At 43.7% G+C, this 17538-nt stretch overlaps 1 protein-coding gene across 1 annotated transcript in view; it reads right to left on the bottom strand.

The window, feature by feature from the left end:
• LOC142570572 (ecdysone oxidase-like) overlaps window positions 1–17538 on the bottom strand; it is a 34866-nt gene that overhangs the window by 10052 nt on the left and 7276 nt on the right. Inside the window, exon 3 of the mRNA XM_075678944.1 lies at window positions 14355–14574. Coding sequence (XP_075535059.1) covers window positions 14355–14574 — 220 coding nt within the window. The remainder of the gene's footprint in view (window positions 1–14354; window positions 14575–17538) is intronic.

Consider the following 17538-nt stretch of genomic DNA (forward strand, 5'->3'; position numbering starts at 1 on the left):
GCCATCTGTGTGCTGCCTATAACATATATATATATATATATATCAAGAGAGCGAGAGAGAGAGAGAGAGAAAGAGAAATATTTCAGTGACGCAAGCCGGGCCCAAATGGAAACGTCGGGGAAAAAGAAGATTCCGTACAGTCAATCGAGCATTATGCATGCCTTTAGAGGAACTGCGTCATCCAGAAAAACAGTTGTACGTGTATATATATATATATATATATATTCTTCTTGCAGGCTATCTACTTACGTGACGGGGTGCCTCAGGTTCTTTTGAGCGACCGAGGCAAGGCATTTCTTTCAAGCACTCTTAACCAAGTTCTGCAAGCGTCCAACACCATGCACAAGACAACGCCTAGCTACCGCCCTCCAACCAACGGCCTAACAGAGGGATTTCATCGCACGTTGTGCGACATGCTATCCATGTATATTCAACCTGACCATCCTAACTGAGATGCGATTCTCCCATTTGTAACATTGGCATACAGCACATCTGTTTATCGGACCACTGGATACTCTCCGTTTTTCTTAGTATACGGCCGCCACCCAACCTCATCCCTCGACGTTTCTTTCTTCTCTGGCCCGTCAACGCTTCATCATTCATTTGCGACCAGTCTGTGTCTCGTCTTGCCCAATGTCGTCGTCGCGCCCTTATGAACACTGAAGCCAGCCAAGACGATCGCAAACATCGGTACGATGCCTCTCACCGCGTCGTTTCCTACCGCCCTGGTGACAATCTGCTCCTATGGACACTTGCACGAACACGCGGTTTATGTGAGAAGCTTAAATCTCGATATATTGGCCCCTACAAAATCATGGAGCAGACCTCGCCGGTGAAATATCGCGTTACACCTGTTGATGCCCCAACTGACCGACGCTGCCGCGGAACAGAGATCGTGCACGTTTCCCGCCTGAAGCCCTTTTATCTCCGTTCCGCTGTCTAATGTGCGGCCAGGCTCGCCGCTTCCGTTCACGGGGGAAATTAGTGTAAGCATTTATTCGGACTTCATCTTCATCTGTACAAAGTCATCATCAATCATCGGCTTGTGTTCGTTTTTGCATCGACGCCATTTTTCCATCTTGGCATAAAGCGACGTCTCGACCGTGGTATTTCAACATATATATATACATGCATACATGGGAAGAGAGAGACAGGGTGTGCGGATGGCGAAGTGATCTTTGCAGCACTTGCCGCCCGAGATCACTCTGCCGCGGATTTCCTGTCGGTACGGATGCCTGCACTATGAAATGAATGGAAGAATGAATGGAAGCTGCACTACTGTAAACGTGTATATAGCTTTCCCTTTGACTTGTCCAGTACATGTTCGTTTTTCGTATGTTTTACCACAAAGCCTGACACGGAAGGCTCCTGCCAAGGGGAGCGAATCGAGCCGGCGCAGAGCGCGGTTGGGAGGAGGGTTAGGTATAGTTGTTACTTTAGCGGCCGCAAACGAACAAGGAATGCCACGTTCTTCTATATATAATTTGTTAATGGCACGTTTATCTATATTCTATATTCGTTTATCTATATCTATTCATTGGAAGATATACAGAAGTTCATGATGACGAATGTGTGAACAATACTGAGAGCGGACCCAGATGTGCCATGCTGTAAAGATTGTCTGATTTCCATTCCAATAACAAGGGCTAAAAAATGCTTCAGCGAAAGTTATCTTTTTTCATCTATTGATATGGTGTTCAATCGCACATTATGAAACATCACAGTATACAGTTGCCAATATTTTTCTGAAGCGTGTCACTGAAGTTAGACAAAAAGAGTCACTAAAATTGGCGCTATAACCACGAAGTGGATTTTTAAGAACGTAAGTGCTTAGAAAGAACCTAGTATAAGTTAACGTGTAATATGTCGTTTACCTAAACGTGACATGTTGCAGCTGGAAGAAAAACAGTGAATTTACCAGCAGGGTATATAGGGCTTTAGCTTTACTAATGTATCTACTATAAGTTGGGCGAATAATCCAAGTTTTGAATACGAATAATTTGTTTGTATTATTTCATTTGTATTGGAAAATTACCTTTTCTGTACTTTCGGATATCAAAACCAACCAAACGTTTCGCAACAACCGACTGTTAAAGTCGGCTTACTGTTCACTGTTAAACTAAGTATCGCACATTTTTAATTATCAGAAGTACGATGACAAGATAAAGAGTTTGACACAATGCAGAAAAAAAAGAATGGTAATGCAGGTCTCGTTTTTTTTTGGTATTGGTGTGGAAGCGTGGCACTGGTTAACACCCGTTGGGATTGATGTTTTCATCATCATCAGCAGCAGCAGCAGCAGCCTGGTTACGCCCACTGCAGGGCAAAGGTCTCTCCCATACTTCTCCAACTACCCCGGTCATGTACTAATTGTGGCCATGTTGTCACTGCAAACTTCTTAATCTCATCCGCCCACCTAACTTTCTGCCGCCCTCTGCTACGCTTCCCTTTCCTGGGAATCCATTCCGTAACTCTTAATGAGCATCGGTTATCTTCCCTCCTCCTTACATGTCCAGCCCGTGCCCATTTTTTTTTCTTGATTTCAACTAAGATGTCATTAACTCGTATTTGTTCGCTCACCCAATCTGCTCTTTTCTTATCCCTTAACGTTACACTCATCATTCTTCTTTCCATAGCTCGTTGCCTCGTTCTTAATTTAAGTAGAACCCTTTTCGTAATGCTCCAGGTTTCTGCACCATACGTGAGTATTGGTAAGACACAGCTGTTGTACACTTTTCTCTTGAGGGATAATGGCAATCCGCTGTTCATGATCTCTGAATGCTGGCCAAACGCACCCCAGCCCATTCTTATTCTTCTGATTATTTCAGTCTCATGATCCGGATACACGGTCACTACTTGTCTTCTAGTTTGCTGCCCTCTAATTCCTCCAATAGCACTGCTAGACTCGCCTCACTAGATAACGTTCTAGCGTTAAACGTTGCCAGGTTCAGATTCCAAAGGTGGCGTCTCCGAAACCAGGGATTCTTAGCGCCCTCTGCTGCGTCGCATGTCTGACCGCCGCGGGGGTCAGTTGCTTCGCAGCTGCTGGGGACTGAGGGCCGGGGTTTGATTGTTGTATTCATATAGGAGGTTGTGGCCAAGTACTGCACCAGGGTGGCCAATCCTGCTCTGGTGAGGGAGTGCGTTGCCGGTTCTAGTCACCACACTCAGGCCGCACTCCAGGCTTGTTTATGCAATTTTTATCAACACCCAGATTTTTTTTTTAATCCGGTGGAAGAATTGTGCGGCGCGGTGATTCTAACCACGGTCCTCTTGTTCGCGAAGCAGATGCTCTACCTCTACGCCACTGCTGCACCCAAATGCCCATAAATACATAAATACCTATTTATGCATGGACGTGGGGACTGCCGTCATCGCCGTAGCATAATTGTTAGTGCAACGGCTGAGTAACTTTGAGGTTGTGGGTTCGGCTGTCACCGTCAGCAAGCTGTCTTTTTCCTCCATTTCGATTCCATAGGTGGTCCTACAGCAGCCTGTCATTTTTTGGAAAGGTTGTATGCCACCATGCTCTAAAGGTGTCAAGCAGCTTATTCGTGCAGTTCTTTTCATTACGGTTGTAGTGATGTTGTGTTTAAAACGATCCTAATTGTCCGAGATAATTGACAGTCTATTCAGTACAAGCACGTTCCTAACTACACGGAAATAAATATTCCTACTATAAATATGTGCGTCTGCATTCGTATATGCGATATTCTCTTCTAAATTAGTACTTACTATTCACATCCCATTCGCTTTCGAAAAAGTGGATGTTCGATATTCACATAAGGGATTGTGTCAGCCTAAATTTTTTCATTACCTTCAAATTATAAGTTTATAAATACACCACTGTTCAAAACAACAAAAGCAAAGTAATTTTCTTAGCATGAAAAGGCACTTTGTCTGCATATTAACCCTAAATATTTGTGCTTTTCGACGTTCGTGATGCGCACAACTAGGTTCCGTGGAACGCGCTTGCCTGCGTGTTGTCAACACGAAGATGACAATTACCCGAGCTTTGCACTGGCTAAATACCGCATTTTTCGCCATCAATCACCTGATAGCCGGCGTGAAGTACTGATTGGTCCGAAAGCCGTGAGAGTAGGTAAGCAATTTTTTCCGACGCGCGTAAACGAGCCCAGCCGTTCCGATATTTAGGCCGTTTTTACGCAGTCGATACGTCTCATTCACTTGCTGTGTTCTAAATCTGAACACAAAATTTATTCCATTTGGTTCGGGTAAATAAGTTCTTTGAAACGCTTGCGCACGCCTACCAATCGAGTGCTATTGGTAACAACACCGAACCCAATGGCATACAAATTGGTTTTGTAAATAATAAAGAAACTTCAATTTTCCGAGCACAATGATGGCCATGATGTGCACTGTGCACTGAAGCACAATCACAATGTGAAGGCTGCCAATATGGAGACAACCGTTGGTTCATCGTGGTCCCGGAGCATATTCTTCGTATATCGCGTTTCGGCCGCTTACATGTATCCTTTGAATATTGAACTCCGTTCTCAAAGGCTATTTCTCAAGTAGCCTTTATAACTTATAATTCGCTGAAATATCGCCAATTCTTCATTCAAGTCAGTAAAGAAGTTCGCTGATTACGATATAGAAAGCTTTTCTGGAAACAGACAAATAAGTCACTAAATTTAGCGACAAGATTGCTAAAATAGCAAGACTAATACCAGTAAGTTATAAAAAAGAAATCGAATATTGTGTTTTCAAAGATGATTAGGTTAGACCGCCCCCAAACAAATAGAAGATGGTGCTAGGCGTTGTAGGCTAAACTTGTTCTGGATAGTCCAGCGACAGCTTTTTCAGCAATTAAGGCTTGCAAGGCACGTCCCGCAGTGTCCCGCAGTGCAAAGTACGGTATCCCTTAACTGCATAGTGCAGCGTGCCGAGCTTGTTCTACTATAGCGCATGGCGGCGACGCCTGAAGCGCAATCTTAGGTGCCCCAGCGGGTTACGAAGTGAAAAAATCCTACCTATGTGGGCACAATTCTGAGAGAAAACTGGGCTACTGCTGTTGTTTTGCCAGATTGTGTGTGTGTGTTTGTGTGTGTGTGTGTGTGTGTGTGTGTGTGTGTGTGTGTGTGTGTGTGTGTGTGTGTGTGTGTGTGTGTGTGTGTGTGTGTGTGTTTATAGGGGGGGTGCGCAGCTGGCCTACTTTTGCCTTTTACTTCTGACTGTGGGGGTAGGGGCTTGCCTCCCCGCGAATCGGTAGACATGCCTCTGACAAGCATGGTATAACTAACGCACAGGCAACTAAAAGACATCTTACTCAATAACCTCTCGAGTACTTCCTGTCACAACGATGGCGGGATTTAGAACGCTGGAAGCAAGAAGCGAACGCATTGCGCTGCCTCGGTTTAACCGCGAAAACAAGGCCGAATAAATTAAAGCAGTCTTGAGGGTACTGCGAACTTCAGTTGCACCACTCAGGTTATATTACACTATTGATAGACGAGTAGCCCGACTCTATCCCTCGGTAAAGAATCGAAAGACAATGCTACAGACTTGCAGAGGTGGGGAAAGTTACCAGCTGGAACCGAGTAGGCCCTTTCCCTTACAAAAATGACTTTAGACTGTCTATAGAAAGTCTATAGACTTTTCATAGACGACCTTTCCTTTCTATAGATTTGGACTCTTGTTGATATAAAGTCTATAGACTGTCTATAGACGAAAGTCGATAAAGTTTCTGTTTCTTTTTGTCTATTCGCAGTCTATAGACGGTCTACAGAAAAAAGTCGATAAGGTGTTTGTTTCCTTTTTGTCTGCTTCCCCTCTATAGAATGCCTACAGACGAAAGTCGACACAGTCTCTATCTATTTTTGTCCATACTTTGTCTTTAGACTTTCTATAGACGAAAGTCGATAGGGTTTCTATTTCTTTTTGTCTATTCGCAGTCTATAGACGGTCTATAGAAAAAAGTCGATAAGGTGTTTGTTTCCTTTTTATCTGCTTCCCCTCTATAGAATACCTACAGACGAAAGTGGATACAGTCTCTATCTATGTTTGTCCATACTTTGTCTATAGACTTTCTATAGACGAAAGTCGATAGGGTTTCTATTTCTTTTTGTCTACTCGCAGTCTATAGACGGTCTATAGAAAAAAGTCGATAAGGTGTTTGTTTCTTTTTTGTCTGCTTCCCCTCTATAGAATACCTACAGACGAAAGTAGACACAGTCTCTATCTATCTTTGTCCATACTTTGTCTATAGACTTTCTATAGACGAAAGTCGATAGGGTTTCTATTTATTTTTGTCTATTCGCAGTCTATAGACGGTCTATAGAAAAAGTCCATAAGGTGTTTGTTTCTTTTTGTCTATTTCCCCTCTATGGACTACTTTTAGACGAACGTCGATACAGTGTCTATTTATTTTTGTCCATATACTTTGTATATAGACTTTCTGTAGACGAAAGTCGATGAGATTTCTATTTCTTTTTGTCTACTCGCAGTCTATAGACGGTCTATAGAAAAATTCGATAGGGAGTTTGTTTCTTCTTTGTCTACTTCCCCTCTATATGGGCTACCTGTAGACGAAAGCCGATACAGTTTCTATTTATTTTTGTCCATACTTTGTCTGTTGACTCTCTATATTATGGACAATAGTCGACAAGGTTTCTATTTTTTTCTCTACTCCTGGTGTATTGAATGTCTATAGAAGAACGTCGATAATATGTAATTCCGAGTTCCCATACCCCCCGCCCTCTGCGAACGCGATGATATGGCACTGGTTCATGCACGACGGCACCGCCACCCTGGCGCGGCGGGCAAACCGTGCAGACTGCTAGTCTGCGTTCGGTGCAGCTGCACCGAACGAGGATCGCGGCGGAGCAGGCACCGTCCGAGTCACCAAGGTCTTCCAGGCACCCGAAGGCCCTAAACCTGGCTGCTTCCCGGACGTACACTTCGCGAAGACCAGGTGGTGAAGGTCAGATGGTGAAGATGTGGCAAAGGGGGTGAATAAGTGGCGAAAGCCCGCAGACCAGGTGGTGAATTCACCACCTCTGAGTTGTCGTGGTCTTGCATGTCTATAGATTAACAATAGACAAACATCGTTAATCTTGGCCCAACCCGTGTACGCTGTAACCAAGCGCAGGTACCGGTGGATAATACATAGCTGCATTTGATATAAGCCACTAAAGTTGTATACTGCTGAGATTGCTATAGAGCCTATTTGTAGACTTTAGTATACACATAGTGTATACCTCCGCATTTGTCGACCACATATGATCTACGTAGTCACTCTCGGCAATCCCAAGACAGTCTTCACAGTTGTCGCATCACTTTTGCGGCAGTAGAATAACGGAAGCAAAACGCCGATCCAATTGTTAAAATATATGTTATGAACGCCAGCTTCAGATACAAGTGGATTCGAAACAGGCATCAAGCTAACAGCAAAGACACTCGTAATGTTTGTAGCTGACAACTCGGACTTTGTGAATGTGCCATGAACCGATGTCGCGCATGTGGTGTTCGCGTTGTGTGTCGTCCGATTCTCGGATACTTTTCACATTGTCTTCATATCTCGGCAGCGTCACTAACATCGGGCGACTTTTGTTGCCTAATATCCTGCACTATATACTCATCAAAGTTTTGTCATTCACTTAAAATAGGTGCCAAATTCTCTGAGCCCACCCAGTATTTCGCCGGCGGTATGCCTGCGCAGCCACGCATATGAGTACCTCAATGCTGTACTGATTGCTTTGACCTATCATCGGAACAGAAAATTAGCACTAACATACGTGCGGGCATCACATTTAGCGGTACGCTGGAAGATATGCTACAAATACGCTGTATTACTGATCGACGCTGACAATAATCCGTCTAAAACGTCTGAAGGGCACCGTAACGGCTTTTACAAACAGCGCATTCATGTTAGCGTTGCAGTCTCATACGATAGCCCACAGCGTCTGTCATACAACCTGCCAGCGCATATCCTTCGTCCACGAAAAAAATGCATAACGGAAAAGAAAAGCCACCCGTTCCGGCGCGCATGGCGCATCAGAGAGAGAAAGAGACAAAGAAAAAAATGAAGGAGAAATAGGCGCTCACACTCCTCCGAGCGCGCACGCCCTCCGCGCGGAGCTCCTGCGCATGCTCGGAGTTCTTGCGCATGCGCGGCGGTGCGCCGTCTCAACGAGCGCGCCAGGCACGTAAACGGTTGTGCCGGTGTGCGGTGTCTCCGTGAACGTTGGTGTCTGTGTATGCGTGTCTTCTTTGTGGCATCACAAGTCAACTACATTGAATGGTAAGCTTTATCAAAGACGTTTTGCGTCAATACCTCATGATTATGTGAGCGCATTTCGTAGCGCGAACCGGCTGCACGTAGCGCAGGCGACTCGGGTATAGTGTCGGTTTGTCGTTGACATGGTTTGATAACGCGCTCCTGTTCTCGCTTCTACTATACGGAATGTTTTACGGCGAGCGATCGCTCGTGCTTGTTGATTTTATCATTATAGCTTAGGTGCGTAAAAAAGGAAGTACACCATGTTTTAACTTGATACTGAGCTACCACTAAGCGGATTGTGTGTGTTGGGCAGCCAGTGTGGTAGATCTCATTTAGTGGCGCTTGATCCGGCCGCGATGAATGCTGCACCGTATGTGTAGCGAAATTCTCGTGACACACTTTACGCATATATCTCGAAATTGTGTTAGCATCAAGAATTTTCAAACAGACAGGCATAGTTGAATAACTGCTAGCGTACTAGGATGAAAGGCCGTGTTTGCGGGGCATGCATCAGCAGTTTGTGCGCTGCCGTTTTCGCATAGTTTAAAAGTAGCAGTATTTTTAAGGTTCCTGGCAACCAATCTAAATAATTTTGGGAAGTTACAGCAAGGAAAACACGAGACTTGAAGAAATATCTAGTAGAAGTCTCTAGATTCACCCAATCTATCTATATGCAACCACAAACGCTTTTGGAGCATGAAACCTCCGATAAGCTTAGTCACTTGCAGCTCCGCAACTTAGCCGAAAAAATTAGAGAACAATAAACTAGTCGCTCCGGGAACACCTTTACACGTTTCAAACTGAAGGCATTGCGTTTGACGGTAGTTGGAAGATTTGTTTTTTGTCTCTTTTTTAAACAATTTAGCAGCAGAAGTTATCTTTCGAGCTATATGAAAAGCGTTAAGCGGCTTCCGATGCTTCGGCGTTCTGTAGTTTACGTGCTCTTAATCACAAGGCAGCTGCTGGCGCAGATTCGCATTGTCCTAATCGTGCATGGTATGAAGCCATTGTCGTGCGTAATAAGTGTTCCGGTTTTCATTACTGTTGCATGTAGCGCCGTCGTCTTGGACAGACTGCATACAATATGCGCTGTACAAAAGAAAAAAAGAGCCAGATTATCAATTTGGTGGTCTTTTCTAAGTAGATAACGCGCAGATTATTCAAATAATTCAGTGGGCATTGCATTTGTTCTACCCTTATCAACACACCTAAGAGATCGTAACATGTTTTAGTTGATAAGTAACCTGATCAGTACGCCCCCATTCATGTGCATTCTACTGAAAGTGTGGCAAATGTATTCATCTCGAAGTATGAGAAAAGATACATTGCAGACTGTTCTAAGCGGAAGTAAATTGCAAATCTTAACGTGATTGTTCAAAACTGCAGTCAGTATGCTGAGCATGTTCGTTCGGCACGGGCATATTGTATTAACACCTGAAAAATGTGCACAGTCCAGCCGGGTATCTTTGTTTCAACAAGTATTATTATAGGAATCGTTTGGGATTCTCGCATTTCTTTTATTTTTTTAAGTACACTGTGTGTCACATGAACCTGTCCTAAAACGAAACGTACCGTTGCTGGCACCGGCGACCATTACGGTTGTCTAACTGCTTATCATACTCTAGTATAACGAAACATCATAATGGTACTGATTAATATTCCCATGTAGTCTTTAGTCAGAGGTAAACAAAGTTAACTAGAGGCATAAGTGATGAGAGCAAATTATATTGAAAACTACTACTGAAGCGTAAAAATAACTAATTGCATAACTCATTGTATAGTTTTTCCTCACATTGTTGCATTTGCTTTACGTGTTTCTCTGTGTCTTCCGTGCTGTACTCGTGTGGCCATCAATTACGAACTTGCCGAAGCCCTTGTCAGCTTTATTAATCAAGGGATTCAAGTCAGTTGAATCTAACACTGCATGTCAAGTGACTGACGTGTTATTCGTTTTATCTAAATATTATGGACTGGCAGTACTTGGCAAGCATTAAACCACAATATTTTTTTATTGCACTTAAGCTGCAGGCGTCATAGATTGCCAGAAAATTTTCATGAGAACAGCCAGGGAAGGCTTGGAAAAAGATCGGGAAATTTTAAAATGGCCACATAGGTATGCTGTCTTGTTATATGTCATACAAAGTTTCCAGAGAATCTCTGAGTTAAATCTATTTTTAAAACGTTTCACCTGATAAAAATTGAAGGAAATTGGTTCCATTTATTGAAAAATAAAAGAAAGTCAAGCTTACTGACAAGGCATTTCTTACTCAATATGTGCTTTTTTTGCGTTAACTAAACGTCCTGAACCTCGATAGCCTAGAAAAAATTTTCATCTTTCAAAGCACCTTAAATAATTTACTGTAATAGAATTCATTCGAACTATACTATCAGTTCTGTTTCCGAGGAGGTGCACATCTGTCGTGCCATGACACAAAGTGCTCGTGTGGTATTTCGGGTGCTCATGTGGTATACCTAACTTGGAAACCTGTTAGCACGCCCAAGAGGCCTCATTACCTGTAACAAATTAAGTGACCATATCGATACAATCAGCCCATCTGCCTTCCGTTGAAGTTATGGCCAATCACCCATTCATTTAAAAGTATGAGAAAGACATTTAAATGTGTATTAAGCAAAATAAATTACAATCTTAGGCATGATACTGTGAATATTCCAGTCACGTCTTCTGAAAATATCCCTCTGCACGGGCATACTTAACTACCAGCCAAAAAAAAATGTACAGACAGCCCAACTGGGTAACGTTTCAGCAGTAAATATAGAGACCATTTGGGATAAGTACAATAATGCATCATATATGAACGTGTCATAAAAGGGAACATACTGTTGCTGGCACGAGCAGCAGTTGTGACTGTTTAATTGTTCACCATACCATGCAATAAAACATTCTATAAAGGTGCTGATTTGTATTGACAAGCAGCCATTAGTCATAGTTAACCCGCATTAAGTATTGACTTCGATGGTTTGAGCAAATATATTAAGCTGCTTAATGAACACACAAAGAATATACACTTGTTATTTTTGCCTCATATTGCTGCATCTACTTATTTGCAGCATACACCTGCAGCACCTTTGGGACTAATGACACAAAGGTCAAGGCCAGCCTGGCGACCATGCTTGCCAAGGAGTAGTGTAAATATTTAATCTGTTTCCATAATAGCATACGACATGAATATAAGGAATTCATCTATTATATCGAGCAATAAAAACGGTGAATGCATTGCTGGCGCATTTGTTTTATTTTTCGCACTGCATGATTCAGCACTATATAAATTCTTTCTGTTTGTGCAACATATATGAAAGTACAGCTGGTTCAGAAGCATTATTAATCTACTAACGGTAATGCATAAGTGCAGATGAAAAGGAACAGGTGCACATGCATAAATACATTCAAAACTTTTTACTACCGCATGTAAACAAAAATGTAAACTAACTTGTAGATAGTCGCTATGGAGTTATGGCCTTATACACTCTTTGTAGACTTGTCTATAAGATGTCTGTGTATATAGAGTGCCTATAGATTTAAAAAAAAATCATATTTGTTAACAAATGTCTGCAGAATGTCATAGAAAAAAAGTTTATCGGACTATAAAGTTCTGTTTTTGTAGACTGAAGTCTATAGAATGTCTATAGACTATCTATATACATTTGTATATACACATTCCATAGACTTCAGTCTACAAAAGTAGAACTGTATATATAGTTCTACTTTTGTAGACTGAAGTGTATAAAATGTCTACGGACAAATCTCATCTGTAGACATTCTATAGACTTCAGTCTACAAAAGTAGAACTGTAAGCCTATACACTTGTCCATAGACAGTCTATAGACAGTCTATAGACTCAGACTCCTTATAGACTAGTCTATAAAAAGTGTATGGCCATAAGTCTCTAGACTGTCTATAGGCAGTGTATAGACAGTCTATAGACTCAGACTTCTTATAGACTAGTCTATAAAAAGTGTATGGCCATAAGTCTATAGACAGTCTATAGACAATCTATAGACTCAGACTTTTTATAGACTAGTCTATAAAAAGTATGGCCATAAGTCTATAGACTGTCTATAGACTGTGTATAGACAGTCTATAGACTCAGACTTTTTATAGACTAGTCTATAAAAAGTGTATGGCCATAAGTCTATAGACTGTCTATAGACTAGTCTAAAGAAATGTCTATAGACAGTCTATAGACTCAGACTTTTTATAGACTAGTCTATAAAAAGTATATGGCCATAAATCTATAGACTGTCTATAGACTAGTCTAAAGAAATGTCTATAGACAGTCTATAGACTTCATAGATAAATGTCTATAGACTGTCTATGGACTTTCTATACAAATTTTTGTAAGGGTTGTTCCATATGCATACCGTTAATGGGGACTCTGAAGGCCGGACCGCAGAATAAGGGCTTCAAACGGCTATCTGTAGGCTCGAGTGATCTTATTCGGGACTCCAGGCACCACATTCCCGGCTTTAAAGAAGGGGTGGGTGCAGGCAAATTACCTAATTTGCCCCCGCCCAGTTCTGAGAGTTCGGGACCAAGTGACCCCCTGCCGCCCGGTGGATACACCTATGGCCATGTCTAAAGCCCAGGATAGGTCTGAGCTGTATTACAACCGGTAAGCCGGGACCTGTCGATTTGATGTCCTCAATAAAGTACTGATTCTGCGACAATGGCACAAAAACAAACCTGAGGTGCAGTGGGAACGTCCCGCTAACTTTCTTCAGAAACTGTGTGACACGAAATATGTTATAAGCCCGTCTGCAAAGCGGAAAATATAGCCGGTTCATCATTGTAATCTGCTCAAGTCTCACAGGTCTAAATATGGCGATGAGCATACCTTAGACGTTTGCCACGATGCAACCGCCGCTCATCAGCGCCTATCCAGAAGTCAACGTAGCGTTGACACCGACTGTTGACGGGTGAACAAAACACCCTTCTAGCTGAACCTCACAACCTGATCTAAAGATGGAAATGGCCAGCGTCGAATGTCACAGTGGGAACGGCTTCAACCTTGGATTCGCAGATTGTTGCGCACTTGCGCTATATGCGGGAGCGAAGGTGCAACACAGGGGACCAAGTTCGGTGGAGCGGTGCCATACCAAGGCGTGGTTTTGCGACTCTTTCGGAGATTGTGATTGGCCGTGATAGCGTCATCAGATACCAGTCTATTGCGCAAGGGAAGACGATAGTATTACAAGCGGAGACTTTTCATGGTATGAGGTGGCGCTGACGTGTCTTGATGCTAACCCAGACGTTTAGTAAGCTCCTACATAGAGTGGGATTACGTATCTGGAGCTAGTCAAACAACCCTTTGTTTCATTCATTCCTACTACTAAACGTACTCATCAAAGGGTTTGGTAGATTCCTGTCCCAAACGCCACCTCGCGCCGCAACCTACGGAACGGGAAACTGATGTATGCGTAACGGTAAATGGTCGCAGTGATTCTTGTAGGGCTCCCATGGTTCGTGTCAGTCACTAACGGAGAGGCTAGGGAACAACTAATTAGAGAACTAGTTTCGAACGTGAAGTTAGGAACTATACGGCTGACGATATTGTAGAAAATCCTGGAAGTACTTCAAGGCTTACTTCTAGATAGGCCACGAAGGACACAATTTCTTGCACATAACATCGACCTCACTTCCTAGCCGGCACCGCGCCACCGCGTCAACGTGAGGTTGTGGATGCCGAGTTGAAAAAGAAATGTTGGCTATAGGTGCGATCTAGCCTTGCGAGAACGATTACACCACGCAATTAACCTTACTTTAGGCGCCAGGCTAGGATCCGCGTCCTTCCGTAGATAACCGTAGCCTAAAATCTGATTTATTTTATGCCAAACATCGAAGAGCACATCCAAAAAGCTATTAGCATCCGATTTATTTCTACACTGCATTTATTTCGAGCCTATTGGAAGGTTCGGCTCACAGAGCGGGCTGGCAGATATGCCGCATTCATAGCGCCACTGGGAATGTTCCGTCATAAGTTCCGAAGCTTCTGTTTGAAAAATGTACCGTATATTTTAGAAGCCATATGAACAAAGTGTTGCGAGGAGAGTAAGAGTTCGCCTTGCCTTACATAGATCATGTGCTTGTTCCTACCTGAGTCTGGCATCTAGCACGGCCAGCCGATGCGTCCCCATCGGTGCAGTGCAGCAAGGGTGCCAACCACTGAGCGAAGTGTGCTGCACAAAGCAACGCAGGTACGAGTCGCTCCACAACGGTCCTGCCGACTCGCACGCTGGCAGGGCAGTGTCCCAAATGGTCACGTTGGCACTCTTCATAGCTTGAGTCTTCAGTGTCTGCACGGCGATCTTGGCGCCTGAACGCATGCGCAAGAAAGCACCAAATAACATGAAGCATACGGCCCGACTCAAGTCATAGACGTTGGAGCTAGTTATGTGCCACTGTGCACTAAGAAAACGCCAGCAAAGCCATGGACGAAGAAACTCCGGCCGGAGGCAAGATTTACGCAGTCGACCAATTGCGTCGTATACATGCGTGAGCGTATACATCTTACGCAGTTTGCGATGATTCCAAATCTACTGCAATATTTCTGCCAGTATATCTGATCTGCTCGTTTTACCTCCTCGCAGACTAATAAGTGCTACGTCCTTTGTTTCTAGCTTGCGGGCCCTACTTGCAAAAATTCAACAGCGCGTGCCGGGAGGCTCTAAGTAGCAACACTCATCACGACAGTGTTAGAAAAACGTCGGACCATGTGCGCTTACGTCAGCCACTACAAATTAAAAGCCTATATTACAAAACCTAATCTATCTCCAAAGAAAGCCAACAGTTTACACACTGCGTCTACAAATTCCGTTGCAATCATTACAAAAAAATAAGGTACTGCTACCGACATTAGCATCTAGCCATGACTCCTTAACTGTAGTTCATAGCTGTAATGGAGAAATTTTGGACATTAGCACTGTGCACAAATCGTGTTCTGTTTTGTCAAGCGTATGTGATTGAGCCCAGGCATAGAGACAGGAAATGATGCGCAAACAGTCTTTTTTTCAGGTAAACTTGTGACCGCCCATGCACCCCCATTACTGGTATAGCACGGCAGCAGCCGAACCGATAGCTAAACATGCCTCTATTCTCCCTACACCTAATATAAGAGTAATGTGCAAGAATTGTATAATGGCCACAAAGTACATCTTAACAAACGACGCTAAGGCACTAAATGTCATCGACTGGAAGGTAACTTTCCTTTCAGATATGGGCGAGATCGCCGCGTTGGTGCTTCGTAGAAATGGTGGCACTTATGGGTACAAGAAAAACGTCATCCTTGTTGCTTGGTGGGACTAAGTAAGTGGATGCTCTGGAAAGGTGGTTGGCGTAGAAATTATTTCGGTCTGAGTTATAGACCACTGTGACGTAGAACAACTAGAGTCACAGGCTCCTAAACAGCAGGTGATCTGCTGGGTATTTCAGGTTCGTGAGCTACCGCGGATTGTTATGATCACGCACAACCTTGAATAGCTTGCCGTAAAGGTATGCGAGAAAGGTGATGGCCCAAACGATGATGAGGCACTATTTTTCTCTCATGGGATAGTTGCGTTCAACCTGCGACAGGAACTTTCGGACACAAGCCGACTCACTCCAGACCGTTTTTATTTTTATCGGGAACTTTTCCAAGACCTACGCCGCTTCCATGTATTGGGTGTCGGTGTTGGTGTTCCTGTCAAAGCGACAACACCAACACATTTTGACTACAAGTGTCATTGAAGTTTCCGAAACCTGTTTTGATGAGGCTTCTAGCACGTGAACTGCAAGTCTGCTTTCGTGAGGCGTGAGAAGGGCCTGGCGATCTCCAATACATTTCGCACAAAACGTCTCTTATATATACGTTCTGCGCCAGTAGCCTGATGATCGCTTCTTCAGTGGATTATATAATATGTCGAGTGGCTGTGGTCTTTTGAATGTTTGGGCGCATGCCTTCAAGGCAACGTCACCGATGCCAAACCATATCAACATAGACAATACCGCACTTTTCTCATCCTGACGACCTAATCGCTTCGAGAACGGCAGCTGGCTTCCGAAGGCGCTCGTCAAAGAAATCAGCAACGCATGCGACGTTATCCAGATCTGCAGTTTCACCCCTTCGAGCAAGGTGTCCATAACTCACTAGGATATCGTTGGCCCCTAACATCGCTCAACGCCACGACCTTAAAGCAAAAAAAAGTTTTACAAGTGTGGTAAACGTGTTCTTTTGGCTGTCTGTTTCATTCAGTTTGTTCTGCCAGTAGCCGCTCTTCAAGTGCATTGATACAGAGTGCGCGACGTTGCGGAGTCCAGCAAGCACATCATCGATTCGTCAGAGTAAGCACAGCCTACTGAGGCGCGAATAAGTGAAATGGATCCACAGCGTGCCGCCTTCCTCGCGATCATGACGATGATAAACAGGGCCTCTTCGGCAGGTGGATAACGTCCTAGACGACGACTGGGCCCGCTCGTGTGCTGATACCTATTACGGGGTGCAGTGGACGGGTAAGCCGTCAGCTCGGATGAGGTGCTTCGCGATAGGTATCTACCAGACATTAGAAGATTTCGAGAGAATTCGAAATCTTATTCAAGAAATCTACATAGCTCGTTTCTCTGCTTCAGCAAGGCTGAATATACATTGTAAATTGATTCACTGGTACGTGCAAAAGTCCTGCTAATTCTGAAGGCGTCTTCCAGAAACGCGATTACGCTAAGCATGATGAGGTACTTGTCGTCAACACTTTATATATCAGGGAGGCGGACCCGCTTTAACTTAAACTTGATGGTCAACAAGCAGTTGTGTGCCATAACGACATTAACACCTGCGCGAAAGTTGACATTATTGCTGACGGAACTCATGGTGCTGAAATATTACGGATGCTCGCTTTTTTTATTGCGATAAAGACTTGCCCTTAAGGCATAATTTTTTATGTGTATATGTGCATTATAGGTGTGCTCTAGGAATGTGTTGTGTATGAATTGAAGCAGTGTTTGTGGCATCTGTCATCATGTATATAGTGCTCATAATTGGTTGTGACACTGTAGCGAGGGCCGGCTTGCAGTGAGAGACGTGATAGTTTCGATTGTAAATCTGAACATGTCCATATTATCTAATACGCATCTGCCTTCTTCAGTGGGACTGAGCAGTATAACGCGTAGCACTCAGTGGTAAATGTGACCAGTTCCACGGTGAAGATCACCGCGGGCGTAAGGGCCAACGTGGAACGAAGCCTCGTAATCACAATTTCCTCCGCCAAAGTAAAGTGAAGGGGGAGGGAGCAGACACACGGTGAGATAG

Source organism: Dermacentor variabilis, chromosome 2 (assembly GCF_050947875.1).
Source record: "Dermacentor variabilis isolate Ectoservices chromosome 2, ASM5094787v1, whole genome shotgun sequence".
NCBI classification, from domain to species: domain Eukaryota; kingdom Metazoa; phylum Arthropoda; class Arachnida; order Ixodida; family Ixodidae; genus Dermacentor; species Dermacentor variabilis.